Source organism: Musca vetustissima, unplaced genomic scaffold (assembly GCF_032173495.1).
Source record: "Musca vetustissima isolate MV318-11 ecotype Yass unplaced genomic scaffold, APGP_CSIRO_Mvet_v1 utg9154, whole genome shotgun sequence".
NCBI classification, from domain to species: domain Eukaryota; kingdom Metazoa; phylum Arthropoda; class Insecta; order Diptera; family Muscidae; genus Musca; species Musca vetustissima.
In genome coordinates, this window is record NW_026888488.1 from 12,138 (window position 1) to 32,786 (window position 20,649).

At 34.2% G+C, this 20,649-nt stretch overlaps 1 protein-coding gene across 1 annotated transcript; it reads right to left on the minus strand.

Annotated features, from left to right (window-relative positions):
• Nucleotides 1-972: 972 nt before the first annotated feature.
• Nucleotides 973-10,574, minus strand: LOC133336339 (uncharacterized). Its single transcript, XM_061544632.1, has 2 exons — nucleotides 10,408-10,574; nucleotides 973-1,873 (listed from the first exon to the last, which is right to left on the minus strand). The coding sequence occupies exons 1-2, from the start codon at nucleotides 10,562-10,564 to the stop codon at nucleotides 978-980; spliced, it is 1,053 nt and encodes a 350-aa protein (XP_061400616.1). The 5' UTR covers nucleotides 10,565-10,574; the 3' UTR covers nucleotides 973-977.
• Between the last annotated feature and the right edge of the window lie 10,075 nt (nucleotides 10,575-20,649).

The window sequence follows — 20,649 nt, forward strand, 5'->3', positions numbered from 1 at the left end:
TTATTTAGAAGTCGCAGTTCCGAGATTCTTATGGTTTTATTGACAGATACAAATTATACAATATCGACTCTGTATTGGAGAGGGACATTGATATCTGTTAATATATACTTTACATCCCATGGCTCGGTCTCCAATTATGAAAATTGGACCAACAATCCCATATAAGTTTCTTTAATTGTTTCGGAAAATTGTAGCGAAGATTTTAGTTTGTTATTGTCATATTAGCATATGCGTGAAGTAAAATATGTAATTATTTACCTTATACAATTTTTAGCTGTTAGGGGGCATAAAAGCCCATTATGAGATACGGCTTTCCATCCTATATGATGACCAGAGGCCTGTTGTGCTTCTACATAATATTTGCCTACTCAATAAATGCGAAAAACCGGATATAAGTAATTTAAATTAAATAGAAAAAATATGGCTATGAACCTCTGAAATATAGATCACTTTTTCATATTCACTACTCATTGAATAAATAATAAAAATAAAAGTAACTTTAAGAACAAACATGTCTGTAAGTTTATTTCAAAAAACAAACATGACCACAATAAGAAAGATTAGATTTTTGAGTGCTCTGTGTACCTTTTATACACATTTTCCATTCGAATTGCAGCATCCTGCGTTATCAATATACCTTGAGCTTGAGATTTTAGTGCTCTGATGTATTCAATGCCTTCTCTGTCATTTAGAATTGAAAACATTTCTAATCGGCAATATCGAATCTACAAAATTGACTTAAAATGTTCATAAGGATTCTAAACTTTAATCCTGTCGTTAGCATTTAACAAAAAACAATGAAAATTTTGCATTAAAGTTTCCATTTATGTACATAGAGTGTATTTTTTTTTTTGGTGCGAGTGAGCTAATTATATAAAGCAAAAAAATTCTAGGCATATGTATGTTATTTAACGATGGTAACAAAATTTTTAACATTATGTTTAGTATGTACATTGAAATACTGTGACATCTCCGCATTATTCCAAAACGATGGTTCCAACTTCATCCGCATTATCAAGAATGTTATCGATTAGTGCAACCACCTTTTGACGAAAACGTCTGTTCTGTTTGCCGGACATCTCCTTCAGGTAGGGCAGTAAACTATTAAGAAAAGATTGATCGGCATCGGGCATTGGTGATGCCAGTTGAAATCGGCGCTGATACTCATTACGGCACTTAAACCACTCGGTGAAATCTGTAAAATCCAAGGCTCCACTTGGATTTCGGTTATCTGTCGGGTGTTGAAATGAACTATTAACGGCTGGATTAGTGGATAACGGTTTGAAGGTGTTGCATTTGATGCCACTAACACTATTTAGGTTATTTGTTGTCGTTGGTATGCATGTTGTGCCGGAACTACTTGTGTGTGGCAAATTTCCGTTCGGTGCTATACCACCTGCAGGTGCATTGAATGTTGCACTTGTAACTGTGACATTCGATGTTAATGTTTGTGGCCCACTACATACTGTATCTTTCTCCTGTTTTATGGCTTGTAAATTTAGAGGCTGCGGCCATGGCAACTGCGTAATGCTATTGCCAATTGTCCGCCCATCATTTGTCGCAACAATAACATCGGTTTCAGTTATGGCTGCAACATCTGCTGAATTGCTGGAATCTTTGGTATCATCACTACTAACGGTGGGCATATTGCTTATACGTGTCATAGGCGGAATGTTACCGGATGCTGCTGCCTTCCGTTGAGCTATAATACTGGCACTGTTTTTAAGGCGGGTCTTTGTATACGGTATCAGAAATTGCAAGTACTTTGAGAGATAATATTTACGTTTGCCGCGGCCAGTACTTGTCCGTGAAAGTTTCAATGAACGTAGAAAACTGCTGCGTATTGTGCGCCATCTCTCACGGCAATTTCGAACTGGAAAGAAATATTAAAAAAAAAAACAAAACCTTATTATTAAAGACCAATTGAATTCTTAAATAGTTTCGGAAACGCTTTGAGATGACGAATGTTTAATTATTTAAAAAGGATGTGTTAAGACGTCACACTATGTCGCGAATTCATATTAACATCGGCCGAAAATAGGAGTTATCGTAAGTTAATGAAATTTGGTACATGTGCTTATTATTGGCCTAAAGAGCAACTGACAAAACCAAGATATACCTCCCATACAAAGGGTCTTGAAAATCCGCTTTTTGGACCTATAAATTGTTTATATTCATCCAAATTCCATGAACATTTTCATGTCTTTGTTCAAATTACATCAAATTTGGGCGAAAACAGTAATAGGTGTTGTAATTTAGTTCTTGGCCCATATTTCAGGTACCTACCATACCAAAAGTCCCTAAAAATGTAACTTTCTGCACATAAAATCGTTATATGCAGCTAAATTAAGTATAGTAGTTTTATTTTTGTTATTTATACTATAGTATAATAAATATTTGATATCCTTTAGTAACTAATAAATTACTTTTTTATCATTCACAAAATATATAAAATATTGTCCTCCCAAATGTACGATTTAGTATCACCCACGTTATAATCTAGGGCCTTTGCTTTATGGTTGTTTAAGGATATTACAAGGTCGGATTGTAATATAAAATACTAAATAAAATCCGTATTTAACTCGGCTTTAACAAAAGTTCGAGCTGCTACTAATTATTTGTTGGCATGACTTGTTAGCATCTTGTGGAAGTCGCCTAAAAGTTATTGTACTGCACTTTGCATATCCCATGCCATGAACTAATATTTTTCTGTATGCACTTTCCACAAAGGTAATTCATGTGCGACCTCTAAATTTAGATTATAAGATTATGTCTCCAATGATCCGATAAATAAGTATAATCTTCAAACTGACTGAAATTTATTTAAAAGATATTTTTTAAAACCAGTTCTCCCATATCTCCGCTTCGAATAACGTTTTTACCACTGAATTGCATATTTGATATAAAATATTGTATTAGTACTATGTTCTGAATCCATCTTCCCCTTCCTATTTGACCCTCAATAACTTATTTGATTGTATACATAACATATTGGACCATTCGATTCGAACCATTTCAAGAATATTTCTTCATAAGGTGGTCACCAAAAAAGTTAAATAACTCTTTAAGACCGCAGCTATTTTGTTATTCCTTAAATAACAAACTTTTCACCACTCAAATAAAAAAATAGAGCTAAACTTTTTTTTCTGCTCCTCTAATTTCTAAATTTGTTTTACAAATTTGATGAACTAAGTACTACAAGTGTGGACGACTGTATGCACAATATGATATCTATATACATACAACCTAAAGCGAATCCTAGTTTTTACATCCACAGCAGCCAAAATACACACTTTTATAATAACCGTTAATTTGAATATTCAAATATTTGAGCATCAGAAAAACACTCCCATTTTTCGAAAATATGGTAAAAAATCAATTTATAAATAATTATCAGATTTGAACCTTTGTAGAGACAGATCTACTCGACATATCGATATAAAATTTCATATTTATTCTAATTGGAGTGTTTTCTATCAATTCTCATCAAAAATTGTCCTCCGTGGTACTTGGTTTTTACCATTTTTGGCCGCGGTCGTGACACTGTGCGTCATCAATCATTTTGGTAGGAAAAACCAAATCGCATATGCATAGAAATAACTTAGTTATGGACGTATGAGATGATATACACTTCCCATAATTAGTTAGTTTTGGAAAAACAAAATATTATTAAAGACAAATTGAATTCTTAAATCAATAACAAATTTTTTTCTTGCAACATATTGATGTTTTTCACGCTAATTCTTCAATCATTTAAAAACTTTGTGAATAGTTGTGTAATAGAAGAGATTGTTCAGAATTATATATGAAGTCGAAAATCAGACATAATGCAAAAAAGGTGTGCTTTCATTGGTCTTAAAAACAGCAATTGATACATTATTTTGGCGATAATCACATTGTTTTAATTTGGAAAGGCAGAGAATACAATAGTTTAAGATTTCGACACAGATCCTATCAGTAGTGCTATTCTGCAACTGTTTACTGATAGAATTACCGATAATTGTCGATAACCGTAAATTTTCATTTTGTTAGTTTCGTTAACACTAGAAAGACGGGAATTTTTTATATACCTACATTGCCTAAAATCGGTCAAAACGTCCTCATTCTGAAAGAATCTTTATTATATAAAGAAAATTTATTAAACTTATTTTTTAACATTCTTTATATTATTTACAATCATACAAAACGTTGTTATTATTTGTTTTCGGTGGTAGGGCTGTCGAGTTTCCCCTTTTGAAAAATAAGAGCGCGGACAAAATGTTCGAAAAAGAGGAAATCTTTACTCTAGGAGTGAAATCGACTGGAAACATAAAATTTATTTTTCCCGATTTGTGTCTACGTTTGTGTTTCTAGAGTAGCAAACGGGTTTCGATGTTGTTGTACTGATCTGGTCATATAGGAAATTGACTTTATACAATAATAAAAGTAGTTTTTTATTTAATATTTTACAAGAGGTCAAAATGACCGATTTAGGCAATATAGGTATAGCACATGTGAATACGGGAGATAAAAGAGGGGAGAAAGCAGCTACTATGATTAATAAAAGTAGTTCTATGTGGTACAAAAAGTCACCAAATTTTAAAAAGCTGTGTCATAATATACACTATTGTTTTTGTACATGAAATTGAAAAACGGTCAAAATGACCGCCTTCGGCAATCTAGTGTTAATAAAGTATTCGTTAAGCCCTACTGATATATATGACAATGGTTCGGTCGATATTTTGGGTGGAAAATTTGACATCCAATAAGAATCAAAATCTCCGGTGAATACTTCAAGGAGCTTCAATGACAAACCTCATGGCGGAGGGTATTCAAATTAAGTTCGCAATTTTGAAATATTTTTAGCTCTAATGTAATCACTACCTACAAATTACAGCATTCATATAGTTTTTTTATTTACAGAATTATTTTGAGATATAGAGTTCCTCGACGTCGAACATCAAAAATGTTCGACACTGAGAATCAAATATTGAGAGAATTAAAAAATTCAGTTCCAGAACCTGCTACAATGTATAGTTTGTAACTACGATAACAACTTTTTCCTTTATGATATCGACAAAAATATGAAACTATTTGATTCTTGCAGTACGGGAACAAATAACAAATATGAATGAGTGCGATTTTTAATGACTCACATAATTTTTTATATGAAATATTTTGTTTTTGTTAATACTTTTTAATTTACAAAACCGTTCAAAGCTTTATTAATAGTACAAAAATATTGAAATGTGTTGAGACTGAAAACGTAAATATTTTTTGTTGAACTCTTTATTTGAATGTAGGTTAAACAAATTAATGTAATAAAATATATAAAAAATGGGCCATGTATGTTTTTGGGGAAAAAATTATATGTTCCACAAAATCTAAGAAATCTATAAAATCATGTATATTCCATGCAAACTTCAAACATTATTTGGTTACAACATATATTTTTGGTAATAAATTAGCAGCTGAATGTGACTAAATGATCTCAAAGTCATTGTAAATAACCTTAATGTATTTTAAGGATTTCTTAAATTCAAAACATAGTTAGAGAATTCCACTAGAGGACTCTTAATTGCTCTAAAACAAAAAACCGTTCCTTTCCCCCAAGGGCAGATCCACTCCGAATTATAATTCTTTAAAAAGCCCAGATGTTCTTGTGGTCGAACAGGTAATTATGTTTCATACCTCCAGATTACTTTTTAACAATTTATTCGAATTTAACGCTAACATGTGATTGAGAAAATCATGATATACACATATATGTGCGTAACATAAATGCTTGCATGAGGAAACGTTTACTAAAGTTCTTCAAACAACACGTAATAGACTCAGTGTTCATTTTTCAGTCACACAAATTACTCGCAGCAAACTTTGAAAAAAATCAGATAACTAAAAGCTCTCTCACACACAAATGATGAGAAGAGCTTTGTGCTAACAAAGAATCAACCAGTATGATAATCCAAATTGACACTGTGGAAACTGATTGTTTTCGCCAAAGAAAATAAAAGCACACATTCATTGTCGCCACATATAAATAAGTAAATTAGAAGGGCAAACCCCGAAGTTTTAGATTCACAATGGATCATTTGAAGAATATAAACCAATGAAGCCCTAAATGGCTAACTTCCTTCACTTTTATAATTCTCATGCATGAAACCAGTGTCCCTTGTTATAAACTTGTTCTCTGCGTTTCCACTGTTTAAGTCATTTCAGATGGTGGATTCTCAGCTATTCGCACACTCTTGAGGTTTCGGAAAAATTCCGAGAACTCCTTCGTACAAATTTGACCAGTAAAGAGGGGTCTTTAAATCGCTCTACAAACACTATTTATGTACGACATATGCCTCTCATTCGGAAAATTTTATTGAAAAAATTGGCTTGCACTTTGGTACATCTACAGTTCACAGATCTTCACATGTAGTTCCTTATTTAGAAATTGTCAACTAAGCTCGCCCATATACGCTACTGAGCGTCAATGGTTAAACTCGCAGTCTCTTATCGTCAGTCGTTTTTAATGATGAGTGATGCATAACACTGTTTTAATTGATTGCAGTTTGATTGCCAGTTTTGACTATCTCCCGTCGAATACTTAGATCGATTTTATGCCTTTATTGAAGATATAATCTTGATTCTAATAAGATTATATCTTCAAAAAGACAGGTTTAGGTTTCTGGTCCTACTAATTTCATAATAAAAAAAGTTCTTTATTGCATATTCGATATTCGTATGTTAGCGATCATATCACGATCATAACATATGTACACTTCTATTTTAATAAGTTATTTACAAAAGTATAAAACATATCTCTGTTTCTAGCTATGTTTATAAGGTTTTCTGAGTTCTGGAATTCTGTTAACTGCTGTATATTTTGAAGCTATTACATCTCTCTCCAATGAGTACATAAAACGGCAACAAAATTCAGGGGAAAATTCTCATTTTCCGACGAAAGCATTGCATTAATGGAAAACCTTAGTTTGGCGAAAGAGTGGAACTGTGCTAAATAAAGAAAATCTTGTTTCAAATCGGAGGAAGTGAATCATGAATTGAGCTTTATAGAATTCACAATGGATCTGTATGGTTATTTAAATATTTTATGGGTTCGTAATACTATCCCATTTTTTTCTTCCTAGTGAAGCGACATTTTTCCGTATTGGACGCATTTACGTTAATGCCCCATGGCCTCGTCCAATTATATGTATAACACCGCTTCAGCCTTCCCACATAACACGTTAGGATCTTTCCTCTCACAAGTATTATAACGTCGTCTGCATAACAGACGGGTTCAAATCCCTCCTCAGTTAAGGTCTTTGAGAAACTATTGATAGTGGTAACCCACTGCAGTGGTTATAAAATCCCTCCCTGCGGTGTCACTTGTTCTACGCTGTCCCTGATATTTATGTCTTGTAGGCTACAGGTTATCCATCTATTCCCTAGCATGTGGCTGACCCAGGCAATGATATTCGGGTAAACTCGTAAGGTCTCTAAGAATTGGATAAGTGTTTCAGTACCGACAATATTGAAAGCTGACTCGATTTCAATGCGTTCAGCTAAAGTAAACATTATCTTCTCAAAGGAGCTTTCAGTGTGGTGTACCACCTCGTGCAGAGCGGTTTCCACTGATATTCCCTTTACGTCAGCGTGTTGTTTGTACTTTAGCGTATAGTTGGGAGTGTTGCTCTTAATCATTGTGTCGACTGTCCGTTCCATAGTTTTGAGCATGATGCAATAATAAGATGATGTATCTAAACAAAAACACTTGTTTTTGTCTCGACCATCTGTCAAATTCTTCTTTAAAATAAAAATAAAAGTTAGGCTAATAGGACAATAGGATTTTGGGGTTGCGTAGATTGCTATGCCGGGTTTTTGCTATAAAGACTACCCTAGTTCCCTGCCAGGATTTCGAAGTGTACGCAAAACCTAAATATTCGTTGAAAGGTTCTGCTAAATGCGGTGATATACAGTGAGCAGCAAAAGTCATGGTACCCATACGAATAAAACAATATTCAGTAATTACTCAAAAAATAATTTACAAAATTTAAAACAATTATTTTTAATTTAAGTATTCACTCCTATACTACAACAATAGAAAGTAATATTTCATTTATTTGTTCCAACAAACCATAAAAAAATCGAGATCGTGTCAACTCCACATTTTTGTGCAGCATAAGTCATGGTACCCCTGGAAGCTGATATTACACATCATATATGGGATAAAATCGTTTAGTAAAATAAAATTCTCTTAATATATTATTAAAATCTTTAATATATTATTAAAAAAGATACGGTACGTAGGTGCATCGAAAAGTGTGGTCGCACTGCCCGCAAAAAACACTTGTTAACAAAACAAACAGAAAGAAACGTGTCGATTTTGCAAATGATTATAAAAACAAGACAAATGAGTTCTGGGAAAAAATTATTTTCTCGGACGAATCGAAATTTAACATATTTGAATCGGATTGACGCTCTTTGGTGTGGCGGAAAAAAGCGAAGAGCTCCATCCAAAGAATACTCGGAAAACAGTAAAGCACGGAGGGGGTGGAGTAATGGAATGGGGATGTCAGCAACTGTTGTTGGCTGGTATTCATTTAGGAAATAATGAATAAAACAGTTTACATGAATATTTTGAAACAAAGTGCTGAAATCTCAACATTCGTGATAATTATTACTTCCAACAGATCTATGATCCAAAACACACTGCTGTTGACGTTAAGAATTGGATCGTATACAATACATCACACATGTTGATAACACCTCCAAAAAGCCCTGATTTAAATCCGATTGAGCGCCTATGGGATCACCAAGATAAACGAATCCGAAATCATACAATTTCCAGTAAGACCCAACTCAAAGAAATACTTCTGACAGAATGGGCTAAAATATCGTCGGACTACACTTGTATACTCAATGCCCGAACGATTGAATGAATTTTTAAAACTCAAGGGATCTCCTACCAAATATTAGGTAAGTCTATTTAATTGTAACAATTAAGTAATATTAAATAATTCATTATTTTTCTCCAGGGGTACAAAGACTTATACTGTACAAAAATATGGACTTGGCAATATGTCGATTTTGTTTTAATAAAAAATTAAATTTTACTTTAATTTGTTGTAGTATAGGATTGAATACATGGAATAAAAATATATATGTATGTATTTGACATTTTGTGAATTACTTTTTGAGGAATTACTGAATATTTTTTGATTTGTATGGGGTACCATGACTTTTGCTGCTCACTGTTAGTCCGCCTCCTTTTGTACTAAAGCGGGGAAGATTAGTTTTTATACATATGTACTTTTTCTGATGAAATAATTTAAATATGTGGATTATTTTATTGCAAATAACGATAAAAATTATTTCATACTTTTTTACTTTATAAAAATATAAAAATCAATTCATAAACATTGAAGTAATTAATCATTTCTATTATCTATTAAAAATTGTTACTTTAATTTTCATAGCAGTCGTGGCTTTGGCCAGTTAAAGCAGTCGTGGCTTTGGCCAGTTAATGCGTAAAAGTCTCTTTGTGCCAACATCAAGAACTACCGATGTTTGTTTAGAATAAACAGGCAAAGTGCAAACAGCGTGAAAATCGCCACGACAATGAAAAGCTTTCCAACTATTAACTCTTAGATACGAGAACAGAAATAATATTTCAAAACAGAAATCTATTAGAACAATAGCAAGAAATACAGCAGTAGCAGCAGCAACAACGACGACAACAATACACCAAACTAGACGAAATCTATTCAGCAGCGGCAGCAGCAACACATGCAATTGATTTCCTCCAATGTCGCGAGTCAAACACACGCGAAGACGACGAGAATGTTCGTGTGTGTGTGCGTGTTTTGCACAATACCGTTGTTATGTGCGTTTGCATACAAATGTGTCAGTGTGTGCGTGTGCATGTGCGAAACATAAAATGCACCGAATAGCCGAATGACTTATAGAAAAACAACAGCAACAACACGACTAATCGGTAGCACAGTCCGAAACGTTGCCATGTGTGTGCGTATGTGTGTATGTATAACGCCATGTTATAATGACATAGATGTGAAAAATTAACACACAACGTGACAAACACACAGTCTTCGGTATCGAATTAAAGCAAGAAAAAAACATGAATGTGGGTACGCATATTTTTCGCAATGAAAATGTTGTACACACACACATGTAAATCAAAAGTCATGCTGGTTGCTGCTAATGATTGTTGCATTGTATTTTTGTGGACCAGCCAACATCCATGGCAAAATCTACTGCTCAAGTAAATAGTTTCAACCGCAATGCCACTGCTTCAAATAGAATCGAACGAAATGAGAATAAATGTGACGACCGACTGTTTAAGTCGTTTGTTTACCCACTCGCATACCGCTGGCCCTGCTAAGCTATGGCAAAGTGTGTGCTTGTGGTTACCTCACTTACCCGTATCTTTTGTTTCGTTGGCCACCTCTTGCCAAGCTTTTTGGATTTCGTCTTTTTTGCTGTACTCGGGCAATGTTGAATTCCACAAGCACGGTTTCGATTCTACCAGTTGCACAAATTTCACATTGAATACGGGATCATCTTTGCGTGTACTCATCGTGGTGGTGGTGGTGGCTGGTTGGGTCACCTGGCTGCTTTTGCTGTGGGTGGCGTTCTTCGACTGCCCGTCGTCTTCGTCGTCCTCAAATGCTGCACTTGCAGCGAAGTGGGCTACGTGTGACGTGGTAATGATTGTTGTTTTCTATCTACGGCTTGTGGTAATTTATGAGTAGTTCACAATTGGCTTCTTGGGGGTAATCCGCCAAATTCCAATACTGCAATGCAGTGACACCAAGTCTCCTGTCACAACTGCCAAACTTTTAATGTTTTCGTAGGAATATGAAAGTCAAGATTTCATTTGCCGACATATTTCGTATTTGATGATAAGAGGTCCTCCTATTTATCGTTCCGCCACATTTGCTTCGTAGGTGAAAAAGCAAAAGAAATCGAAATTAGGTTGCAGCAAACAAATGAATGCTCCCAAATAGTTGTCAACGAAATGCTCGCACACACAGAGACGCACACATATGAATGCATGCAACTGTGCGCCCTCTTTGTACCTCTTCCAAACGTGTGTGTGTGTTTGTTACAGATGTGTGATTTTCTGCCCCCTATTTGTGGTGGTGCTCGCGTTAGTCAGGTCCGTTATGCAGTTTAGAATATTAGCACGAGCAAAAAGCCCAACCAAACTCAACGGCTGTTGAGTACAAACTGACTAAGCACACAAAAAGCGCGCAAAAACACCGATACACACAGACAGCGAAATACTCGTACCCAAAAGCTGCAATGCAGTTGCAGTAGCTTGGCAGTCTGGCTCGTTGGCTGGCTGACTGACATCTTTACTGCAAATTACATGCAAATCACTGCTGCGAGTCGAAATCAATAACGCGTCAAACAATTAACTAGACACTAATCGGCAAAAGCCAACTAGCCAGCCGGACGGACAACTGTTGGCGGTGTTTAGTTCAAATGACCCACCCCATGACTCAGTTATGCATGCACAGGCACACAAACGAATGAACGTTAGTTAGAAGTATGTGAAGTGTAAGTATCCATCCATCCCAAATCCAAGTAAGTACTAATTGTGGCCTAGTAACCAACTTGTAACTTGCATAACGACGACAAAGCATCAGCTGCATCGGGTTTCTGTCTATTCGTCTAACTATGCCCTGCTCTTGTGGCACAAACATGACAAATGCTGCTAGGACAAGTGGCACATCCGCAAACAAAACCGAAAAGAACCAAGTCTCCATTTGGCCCACTAATGCAATTCCCCAAGAGACAAAGTGTGCCAAGCTTTTTTCCTCTTCCACCTAAGGTGACGTCATTTGTCTATGGCACCAAAAACACATTCGCCAAGAAGTGCAGCATTTGCAGTGTTTTTCATCATCAGGCGGTCGCTTTGTTTTATTTTTTTCTTTGCTATTTACCAAGCAGCAGTTAGTCAACAACGTCGTGGTAAAAAGCTTTGCATTTCACGCGTATGTTCTCTCTTGCTCGGAACTTGTTGATAAAGCTTTTGCACTTTTGGTGCAATTAAAGTGCATCGTCGTCATGGCTGGTTTGTTGGTTGGGTTGGCAGGCTAGCTGGCTGGTAAACGGCATTTTGGTTTCTCTGTTTATATTGTGATGTGTACGTCTATCTCTCATGGTGATAGAAAAAGTTTCGTTTTGTTGTTGTTAGGGAATTGTGTCGTGGTCGCACATTGTCTTCATTGCAACAAAGTTATAATCTGCAATAAGCATATATGGTTTTTTGTTTGCTTTTTGTTCTGGATCAACAGAGGTATGTATACTCGACCTGATTACATAAATATGTTAGTATTATGGGAGGAAGTCCACACTTCTTGGGAAATTTGGTTTGGAAAAAATCGGCTGGGCCCGGGGATTTATTTAATCATGTGTAACAATTTGTATATGACTCGCGCAGCCCATGTTCCACCTTTCCATAGAATAAAGTCTCAAATCCCCGGCCAAGGGCGTCTATTTAGAAAAACATTTAAATTTAAAGAAAAATTTGCTCGTCTTAAGCCCCGGCCGAACGCCGGTTACTTAAAAACAATTGATTTTTTTTTAATAAAAAGGATTTTTTGTCTACTGGAGTTGGGCAATCTAGTTCACGCAGCGGATCGATCTTTCTCGTTCCATTTTTAAAAAGGAACTAGTTCCTTAACACTAGATTGCCGAGAGCAGTCATTTTGACGGTTTTTAAATTTCAAGTACAAAAACAATTGTGTATATTATGACTCAGCTTTTTAAAATTTGGTGACTTTTTCTACCACACAGAACTACGTTTATTAATCATAGTAGCTGCTTCCTCCCCTCTTTCATTCCCCGTATTCACATGTGCTATACCTAAATAGCCTAAAAGCGGTCATTTTGACCTTTTTGAAATATTAAATAATCAAACTACTTTTATTACTGTATAAAGTAAATTTCTTATATGACCAGATCGGTACAACAACATCGAAACCCGTTTGCTACTCTAGAAACACATACGAACACACAAATCGGGAAAAATTAATTTTATATTTCCAGTCGATTTCACTCTTAGAGTAAAGTATTCCTCTTTTTTCGAACGTTTTGTCCGCACTCTTATTTTTCAAAAGGGGAAACCCGAGAGCCCTACCACCGAAAACAAATAATAACAACGTTTTGTATGATTGTAAATAATGTAACAAATATTAAAAAAATAGTTTAAAAAAATTTCTTTACACAATAAAAAATTTTTCAGAACGAAGTCATTTTGACCGATTTTAGGCAATATAGGTATATGCAAAATTCCCGTCTTTCTAGTGTTAATGTAGTTCCTTTGCTCCATATATTGTTCTTATTGTTCCTTTGCTCTTTATAGTTCCTTTGAATCTCCCTCACTCATCGTTCTTTTTGTTTTTTTTTTTCGCTCACATAGTTCCGTGTTGATTTTGTAATAGATGAATGAAAATTGTGCAAAAATTAAAAATGAAATGAAGCTACAGAATTCATCTGCAGGACGATAAGCATAAAATATTTTTTATAGATAAATAAAAATATTTTAAACAAAAAAATAAAATTTAACTCTACACAATAATAAATTGATGAGCGTATTTATATATGTTGTTAACAATGTGACAGCATTTGAAAAACGAACGAATGAAGAATATGGGAATAAAGGAACGAGATCAGAAAAAAGAACGAGACCAAAAAGGAGCGAGAACAGAAAGAGGAACTATATTAGTTAAAGAGTTGGAACTAGTTCCGATCTTCCTTTCTCGGAATAGTTCCCATGAACTATTTCGTTCCGGAACTACCCAACTCTAGTAAACAATAATGTACTTTACATTGGAAATGTTCCAAATATTTATTTGATCAGTAGTCAGGTGTGATTGTTATTTCTTTTCTACTTGATTAGACATTTGAATGAATGTTGGAAAACATCCGCATTTTTAATTGTTTAATACATTTTTATTTTAAACAAAGTTTGAGCAATATGGTAGTGAAATTATCTTGTATTGTAAAATTATTCGAGGGCAGTGGAAATGAGGCTATGTCCGCCACAATAGTGAATAAATTGCAGGAGTGGGGGTTGATCCCGAGAGAGGGACAATATAAATGTAAAAAGGGTCATCCATTAAAATACGTGGAGACAAGTAATTAAAAACATATTAGACTAATTTAATAAATGTATAATTTAGGTGCAGTAAAAAGGTCCGAGGCCGAAAAAATAAAACAATAATTTTAAGTGTTCCTTAAGGAAACGTACTTTTTTGACAAGTCCCACTTGCCAATATACAAAATTATAGTTTTTATATATATGTGTGGACAAAAAGAAGGGGAACACTTTAATTTAAGATATCGATTAGTAACCGTACTGCTGTGGATTGGAATAGCTACTGTAGGGAAGTTACCATTGTTAGTTAATTCCGAATCCAAATTGAGATTGGTAGACCAGGTGTGGAAATTGAAATTGGCGAGTCGAAGAAAGGCAAAAGAAAATATCACCGTGGACATGCAGTTGAGGCGCAATGGATTTTTGGAGGCATTGAGCGATCAAGTAAGAAATGTTTTATAGAGCCGGTGCAAGATCGTTAGAACGAAATCTTACTGCCCCTCATTTAAAAATATATCAAGAGATGGAAGAGATATCCATAAGTAACCACAATGCTGTGAATTGGAATAGCTACTGTAGGGAAGTTGTCATTTTTAGTGAATTCCAAACACAAATTGAGTTTGGTGGTCCAGGTGTGGAAATTAAAATTGACGTGTCGAAAATAGGCAAAAGAAAATATCACCGTGGACATGCAGTTGAGAAGCAGTCGGTTTTTGGAGGGATTGAGCGATCAAGTAATAAATGTTTTATAGAGCTGGTGCAATATCGTTCGAAAGAAACCTTACTGCCCCTCAATAAAAATATATTAAGCCAGACTCGGTAATAATTTTGGATTGTTAAAAGGCAAATTATATATTATCTATATATTTATATATACATTAATTTTATTTTGTTTATTTTGAGGCGTATGATACATTAGATGAGGAGCGCGTTATACACACTATAGAATTAACCACTCCGAAAATTTCGTCGATCCACAAGCAATTCAACACACAAACACTATAGAAGGGCTCTGGCGCCATTTCAAGAACTTTCCAAGTTCGCGGGCCATCTGTATGATTCAACCACCCCTGCAGCTGACTCCGAACTTGAGAGAATTCGAGGGGATTCTGCAGCTTCTGTTGCGTTGGAAGACATCGGATCATCAAGTTCAAAAGAAAATGAGGATGATTATTATTAATGATTTTTTAAAACTTGTTTTTATTTGTAAATTTTATTTTTTAATATATTATTTTAATTGAATATCTTTTTAAATGTTTGATATATTTATTACTTTTTTTTAATTTGTTTATTTTAATTTAATTTATTTGTTAGTTTTTAATTTGTTCTGTCTTTAATTTGTTATAAAATTAAATTATTTAAATTGTTTCCGAATATTATAATGGCTTTATTAATGTGTAGATATAAAAATATCAGCCCATATGTTATATGTATATTTATACATTCACAGCATTTTCGGTTAATAAATAAGGGTATAAAATGTAGGTTTTATGAAATTTTGATACCCCATATTTCTTGAAGTACAGAGATTCACAAAAAATATGTGGTTGTGATCAGCTTCAAAAGTACTATCTGATGTAAAAATTTTAAACGTTTCTTAGAGGTATTCCTAAAGATATTTAATAAAAAGTGGGATTTTTTAGAACTCGAAAAGTACCGATTTCCCCCCAACAAATGTATGTTATTGTAATGAGCATTAGAAGGGCTACCTATGGTAAAAAATTCCAAATGATGTGAGAGGTGTCCGTAAATTGAATTTGTTCCTTATGTTGTGTTCATTTTGAAATCACCATTATGAGATTTTAAATCTATTTATTAATTAGTGGTTAATAAATGACGTGTCCGCCGCTAATTCTGTGTGCTTAAAATATTGAAATCCTTAGATTGAGGTTCTTAATTTCATTTTGTGACGATCTTAATTAATTTTGCACATAACTTATTTCCTCTTTTTTTACATCTGTAGTTACTTTTACATACCGAAATCTAATGGGGTGGCAATATTGTGTTGATGATGTTGTTGGGTCTTGCCACAACACTTTATTGTTTTCTTTACCACAAATAATTTGTACTGGGACACACATACATAAATATACTAGCATCGGATTCGGCACCTTCTATTTCGAGTGTTTGGAACGGGATCAAAGAAGCAATTGTTTCATTGGTCTTGGAGTAAGATTTTCTATATTTACTAGCCTTTGCTGGTGAATTTTCTATTTCTTTGAGCACATTTAAGGCAGTTTTTTTTCATTCGTTGCAGTATGACTTGTACGGCATATATAATTATTTCAATATGAACATTTGATCTAATTTCCTCACTTTTTCTTTTCATGCTTCGTTCACTCGAATCCGAAAGTTATTTACTTCCAAAGTGCCTTCCAGTCACCTCTGGTTGTTTTTCATAAAAAATTGGAGTTACATTTTTTTAACAAAATACCTTAAACTTCTTTATTTAAGGAATAAACGGGATTCGGTGGCTATTGTTTTAATAGAAAAGCCTAATGTGTAACGCATTTTATAAAGAAAAAAATAAAAAAATACTACTTCACTACACGACTTAAAATAAAAAAATGTATGCGTATTGCGAAATTTGATATAATATGGGCGCTCAATTAGAAATACGCATCAAGTTAAAAATCAATTTGCATCTAATGGCACGGAAGCGGTGACGTATGGTAAAAGAAGGTGGGGATAATTTGTACTTACCTAGTATTAAAATTTTGGACTTTTATCCGCCTAATTACTCAAAATTTACCTATGTGCATCGGTTGCCGAGAAAAAAAGTTTCACCACACTGAACTAGAAAAATCTCAACGGGAAATTGCAGAAATACTCAATATTAATAGACAGCCGAAAACCAGCGAGAAAAAAATATTCAATATAAGAGACGAAAAGTGGTTGCTCCTACAAGTAACCTATAACCCCGCTAAGTTTAGCAAAAATCGCAGAGAAAAATCTGGAAAAGAAATGTAACCCAAAAACAATTCGAAAAAAATTTCGTAAGCATTGTCTTCAGGTTACAGTTGCACTGAAAAAGCCATTCATAAACCCCCGAAAACCGGAAAATCCGATAGGAGTTCGTTCAGGAACACAAAAAAAAAAAATATTTTTCATGTTGCAAATCTGTTCATTATGCCGATGAAAGCAAATTTAATTTGTTTTGGGTCGGATGAACCAAGTGAGGTATGACACAAGGCCGCCGGAGTAGAAAATATCATTTTATTAAAGGAAAAATTTAAACATCATACACAAAAAACTTGGTAAAATCTATTACGCCAAGGTTGAAAGCTGTAAAACACAACAAAGGATATCATACAAAGTATTAACCATCCAAAAATCCGTTTGTTAAAAAACGTTATCTTTTATACTTTTCAATGTGAGGTTGCTATTGCTTTTGTTTAACAAAAATACATTTTAATTCAATGATTAACACATTAATTTTTATTATAAAAGAACTATTGTCTATTTCAATAGTATCTTCGTTATTATTGTTACTCATATTATCAAACTCAAGTTGTATATTTTGAAATGCGTTGCCTAGCTCACCTTCTTAAAATATATTATACTTTTGTCTGTTCATTTCTATAGTCTCTATTTATTGAGCACTGTTGTTATGTGTTAACACGCAGAAGCTCATTTTCTTCTGATCTCCACGGTTTGTATAGCATCAAAATCTCTCTAAAAAAATCATATCCATGGCTACTTATGGCATATTGTCTATATCTTATAACGTGTGGCATTCTTCTTATACATTACGGTATTTCAATATCTTCTTGCTCTAGTATTTTAGAGTTTTGCTGAAATTATAGTTCGCTGCAAACTCTGCAGGGCATAAATCGTATCATAAATATAAATTTATGAGCTATGTGCTTCAATTTTTGATCCAGAGAAAAGTTTCCCGTCTGAATTTCCTCGACAGCGTCTCTTAATATCTTCGACATCCCCCTATTCGACTGGTTTATATTATATAGCTACAAAAGGTGTATGCGTCAAAAATAAACTGGATATCCATATTAGATCTATGTAATGCTTATAATTTGGAATTGATTGTGTTAACATTTTTATCCGAATGTTTCTACTGCTGTTTTAAAGGGCCCTATACACTATACATCATGATGCCGCACACCATTTAACATAGTACGTGCAATTTTTGAAAGTTTATTTATGTATGTGTGACACACACAATACATGAAGAAAATCAAAATAGTTTTGATTTTGAAAATAAAAAAAAAAGAATTTACGAGTCAAAATGCAATTTTTGGGACAAAAATCCATTTTTTAGAATAAAGATTGAAGAGTTTGCCATACACTAGTCAGTCTCACATAGGTGTACTTCGACATAACAGTATGATTTATAGTGAATGGGACCCTTAATGAGGACCTTAAACCCAGCATGTATTCTTCGTAGTCCATACTAATGTTGTCATGTTGCAATCATCTGACTATGAGACGACATCTTTAGATAAATAAAAGATATTTTTTTCTACCCAATATTCACGGGGACAAGAGCGGTTATGGTTGTGGAATTGGTAAGTATTGTATTGAGCTACTTTTTGATCGGAGCTGTCAGTACTTATATATCTTTCTATAAATTCAATTACTGTTGGGAATGGTGTTGTATCATTTAAATCTATTTCGAAGCATCTTTTAATCAGTACATTCCGTGGACGTGAGAAAATCCACATTGCGCACATTTGACTGAATTGTTGCTTATTGGTTTTGCCTTTTCCCCAAAAGTCAGCCATTTAATTTCCGCTGCAAATAGAGTTAAAAATAAGGATGGACGGCTCAATTACCTTATCATTGTTAACACCTTCTTCTTTCTTCTGATTTTCAAATGGTACATTTTGCAACAAAGTCTGTTGTCCTCCGGGAGTCAACACTTCATTACATCATAGTTCTCATTTCCGTTATGGACTGGTGAGGTCTTGTTGTTTGGGCGTTGTAAATGTCAATAATAATATCAGTACCCCCGTGGTCAGCAATAAAAGGAAGACCATGTTGAGTGTTGACAAACGACGATTTAAGTACAGTTGTACATCTTGTGCCTGATGAAATGTTCGTGAAAGAGGGGTAACGGTGTCATTGGCATTAATTGTTACATTTACCACCGCACCTCTTATAGCACTTTGTCTTTAAAACCCTAGCAACACAATTATCATGAATGGTAATCTTGCAGTTACCGGTCTTCGGGATATTCAAGGTCATTTGATTGTGGAATTTTCGGATTCTTTTTGTTTTTATGTTATCTCACACAAGTTATGTTATCTTCGACAGAACTTATACACATATTTCGGTTTTGGAAATGTCTGTACCAACCCAACATACCATTCAGTAATCAAATCTCAATACCACTTGAGAACAAGCTTATAATAATAGTTGTTCTTAAGCTTTTTTTTAGTAATATTAAAAAAATGTTGTTAAAATGTGAATTCACAAACAGTTTTCAACTATGCTTGAGAAACTATTGTTGTACACAAATGTTTCTCAAGTGTTGTTAAAGAAATCTGACTATTGAGAAAAACTTATTATTCTCAATAGTTTTTTAAATGTGAATTCACAAGCAATTCTCAACTATGCTTGAGAAACTATTGTTGTACACAATTGTTTCTCAAGTATAATTCAATCTGACGATTGAGAAAACCTTCTTATTCTCAATAGTTTTTTAATCGACGCTGTCGTCGTTTGCCCACGCGTCAGCTATAAACTGGTACCGTTAGTTATTTTCATGGAATTTGTGTTGTTTTGTTTTGCCTGTAAATTCATTGCAAAGTTTGTTAAGCGAGCGGACGGACGTGCATTTTCATTGTGTAAAAAATATAATAAAAGGTAATAAAATGCCAAATAAATATAAAAAAAGTGTGAGAAGAGAAACGAATGAAGTAATAGAACTTCTTTTAAACAATAAAAAACAAAAAATAAGTGAATGTGAAGATTCCAGTGCTGGTGTTTCCAATTGTGACCAAATTAAAGAAAATAATTGCGAATATTTAAGCTGTACCGAGAGTGATGAATCGTCAATTACTAATATTTTTGAAAACTTCAATATACGCAATGAACTGGCTCAGTGGAGTGTAAAATATTTAATTTCTAACCAAGCATTGAATGATCTGTTGGTAATTATAAAAAAAATAGAACCAAATCTACCAAACGACGCTAGAACATTAAAAAAAACTCCTAGAGATGCGCCAATTATTCAGCTTGAAGGTGGAGAATATGTGCACTATGGCCTAAAAGACTGCTTGACCGATTTCCTGACTAATTCTTCATATGAAAGTGACAATATTGCATTAAATATAAATGTTGACGGGCTACCGTTAGCAAAAAGTTCGCTGGCTCAAGCTTGGCCAATATTAGTAAATGTGAATGGCACAAAACAGGTACATACTGTAGGAGTTTACACAGGCAACAGTAAACCCAAAGACATAAATACATTTTTAGCACCCTTCATTGAGGAACTCAACGAAATTATTGCCACTAATTTTTCATACAACAATAAAACCTTTAATGTAAGCTGCCGATCATTTATATGTGATGCCCCGGCAAGGTCACTTGTT

Coding starts and splice junctions, on each gene's coding strand:
- LOC133336339 (XM_061544632.1), bottom strand. CDS start 10,564: ATGAGTACACGCAAAGATGATCCCGTATTCAATGTGAAATTTGTGCAA. Junction 1,874..10,407: donor CAACGAAACAAAAGATACGG/GTAAGTGAGGTA, acceptor ATTTCTTTCCAG/TTCGAAATTGCCGTGAGAGA.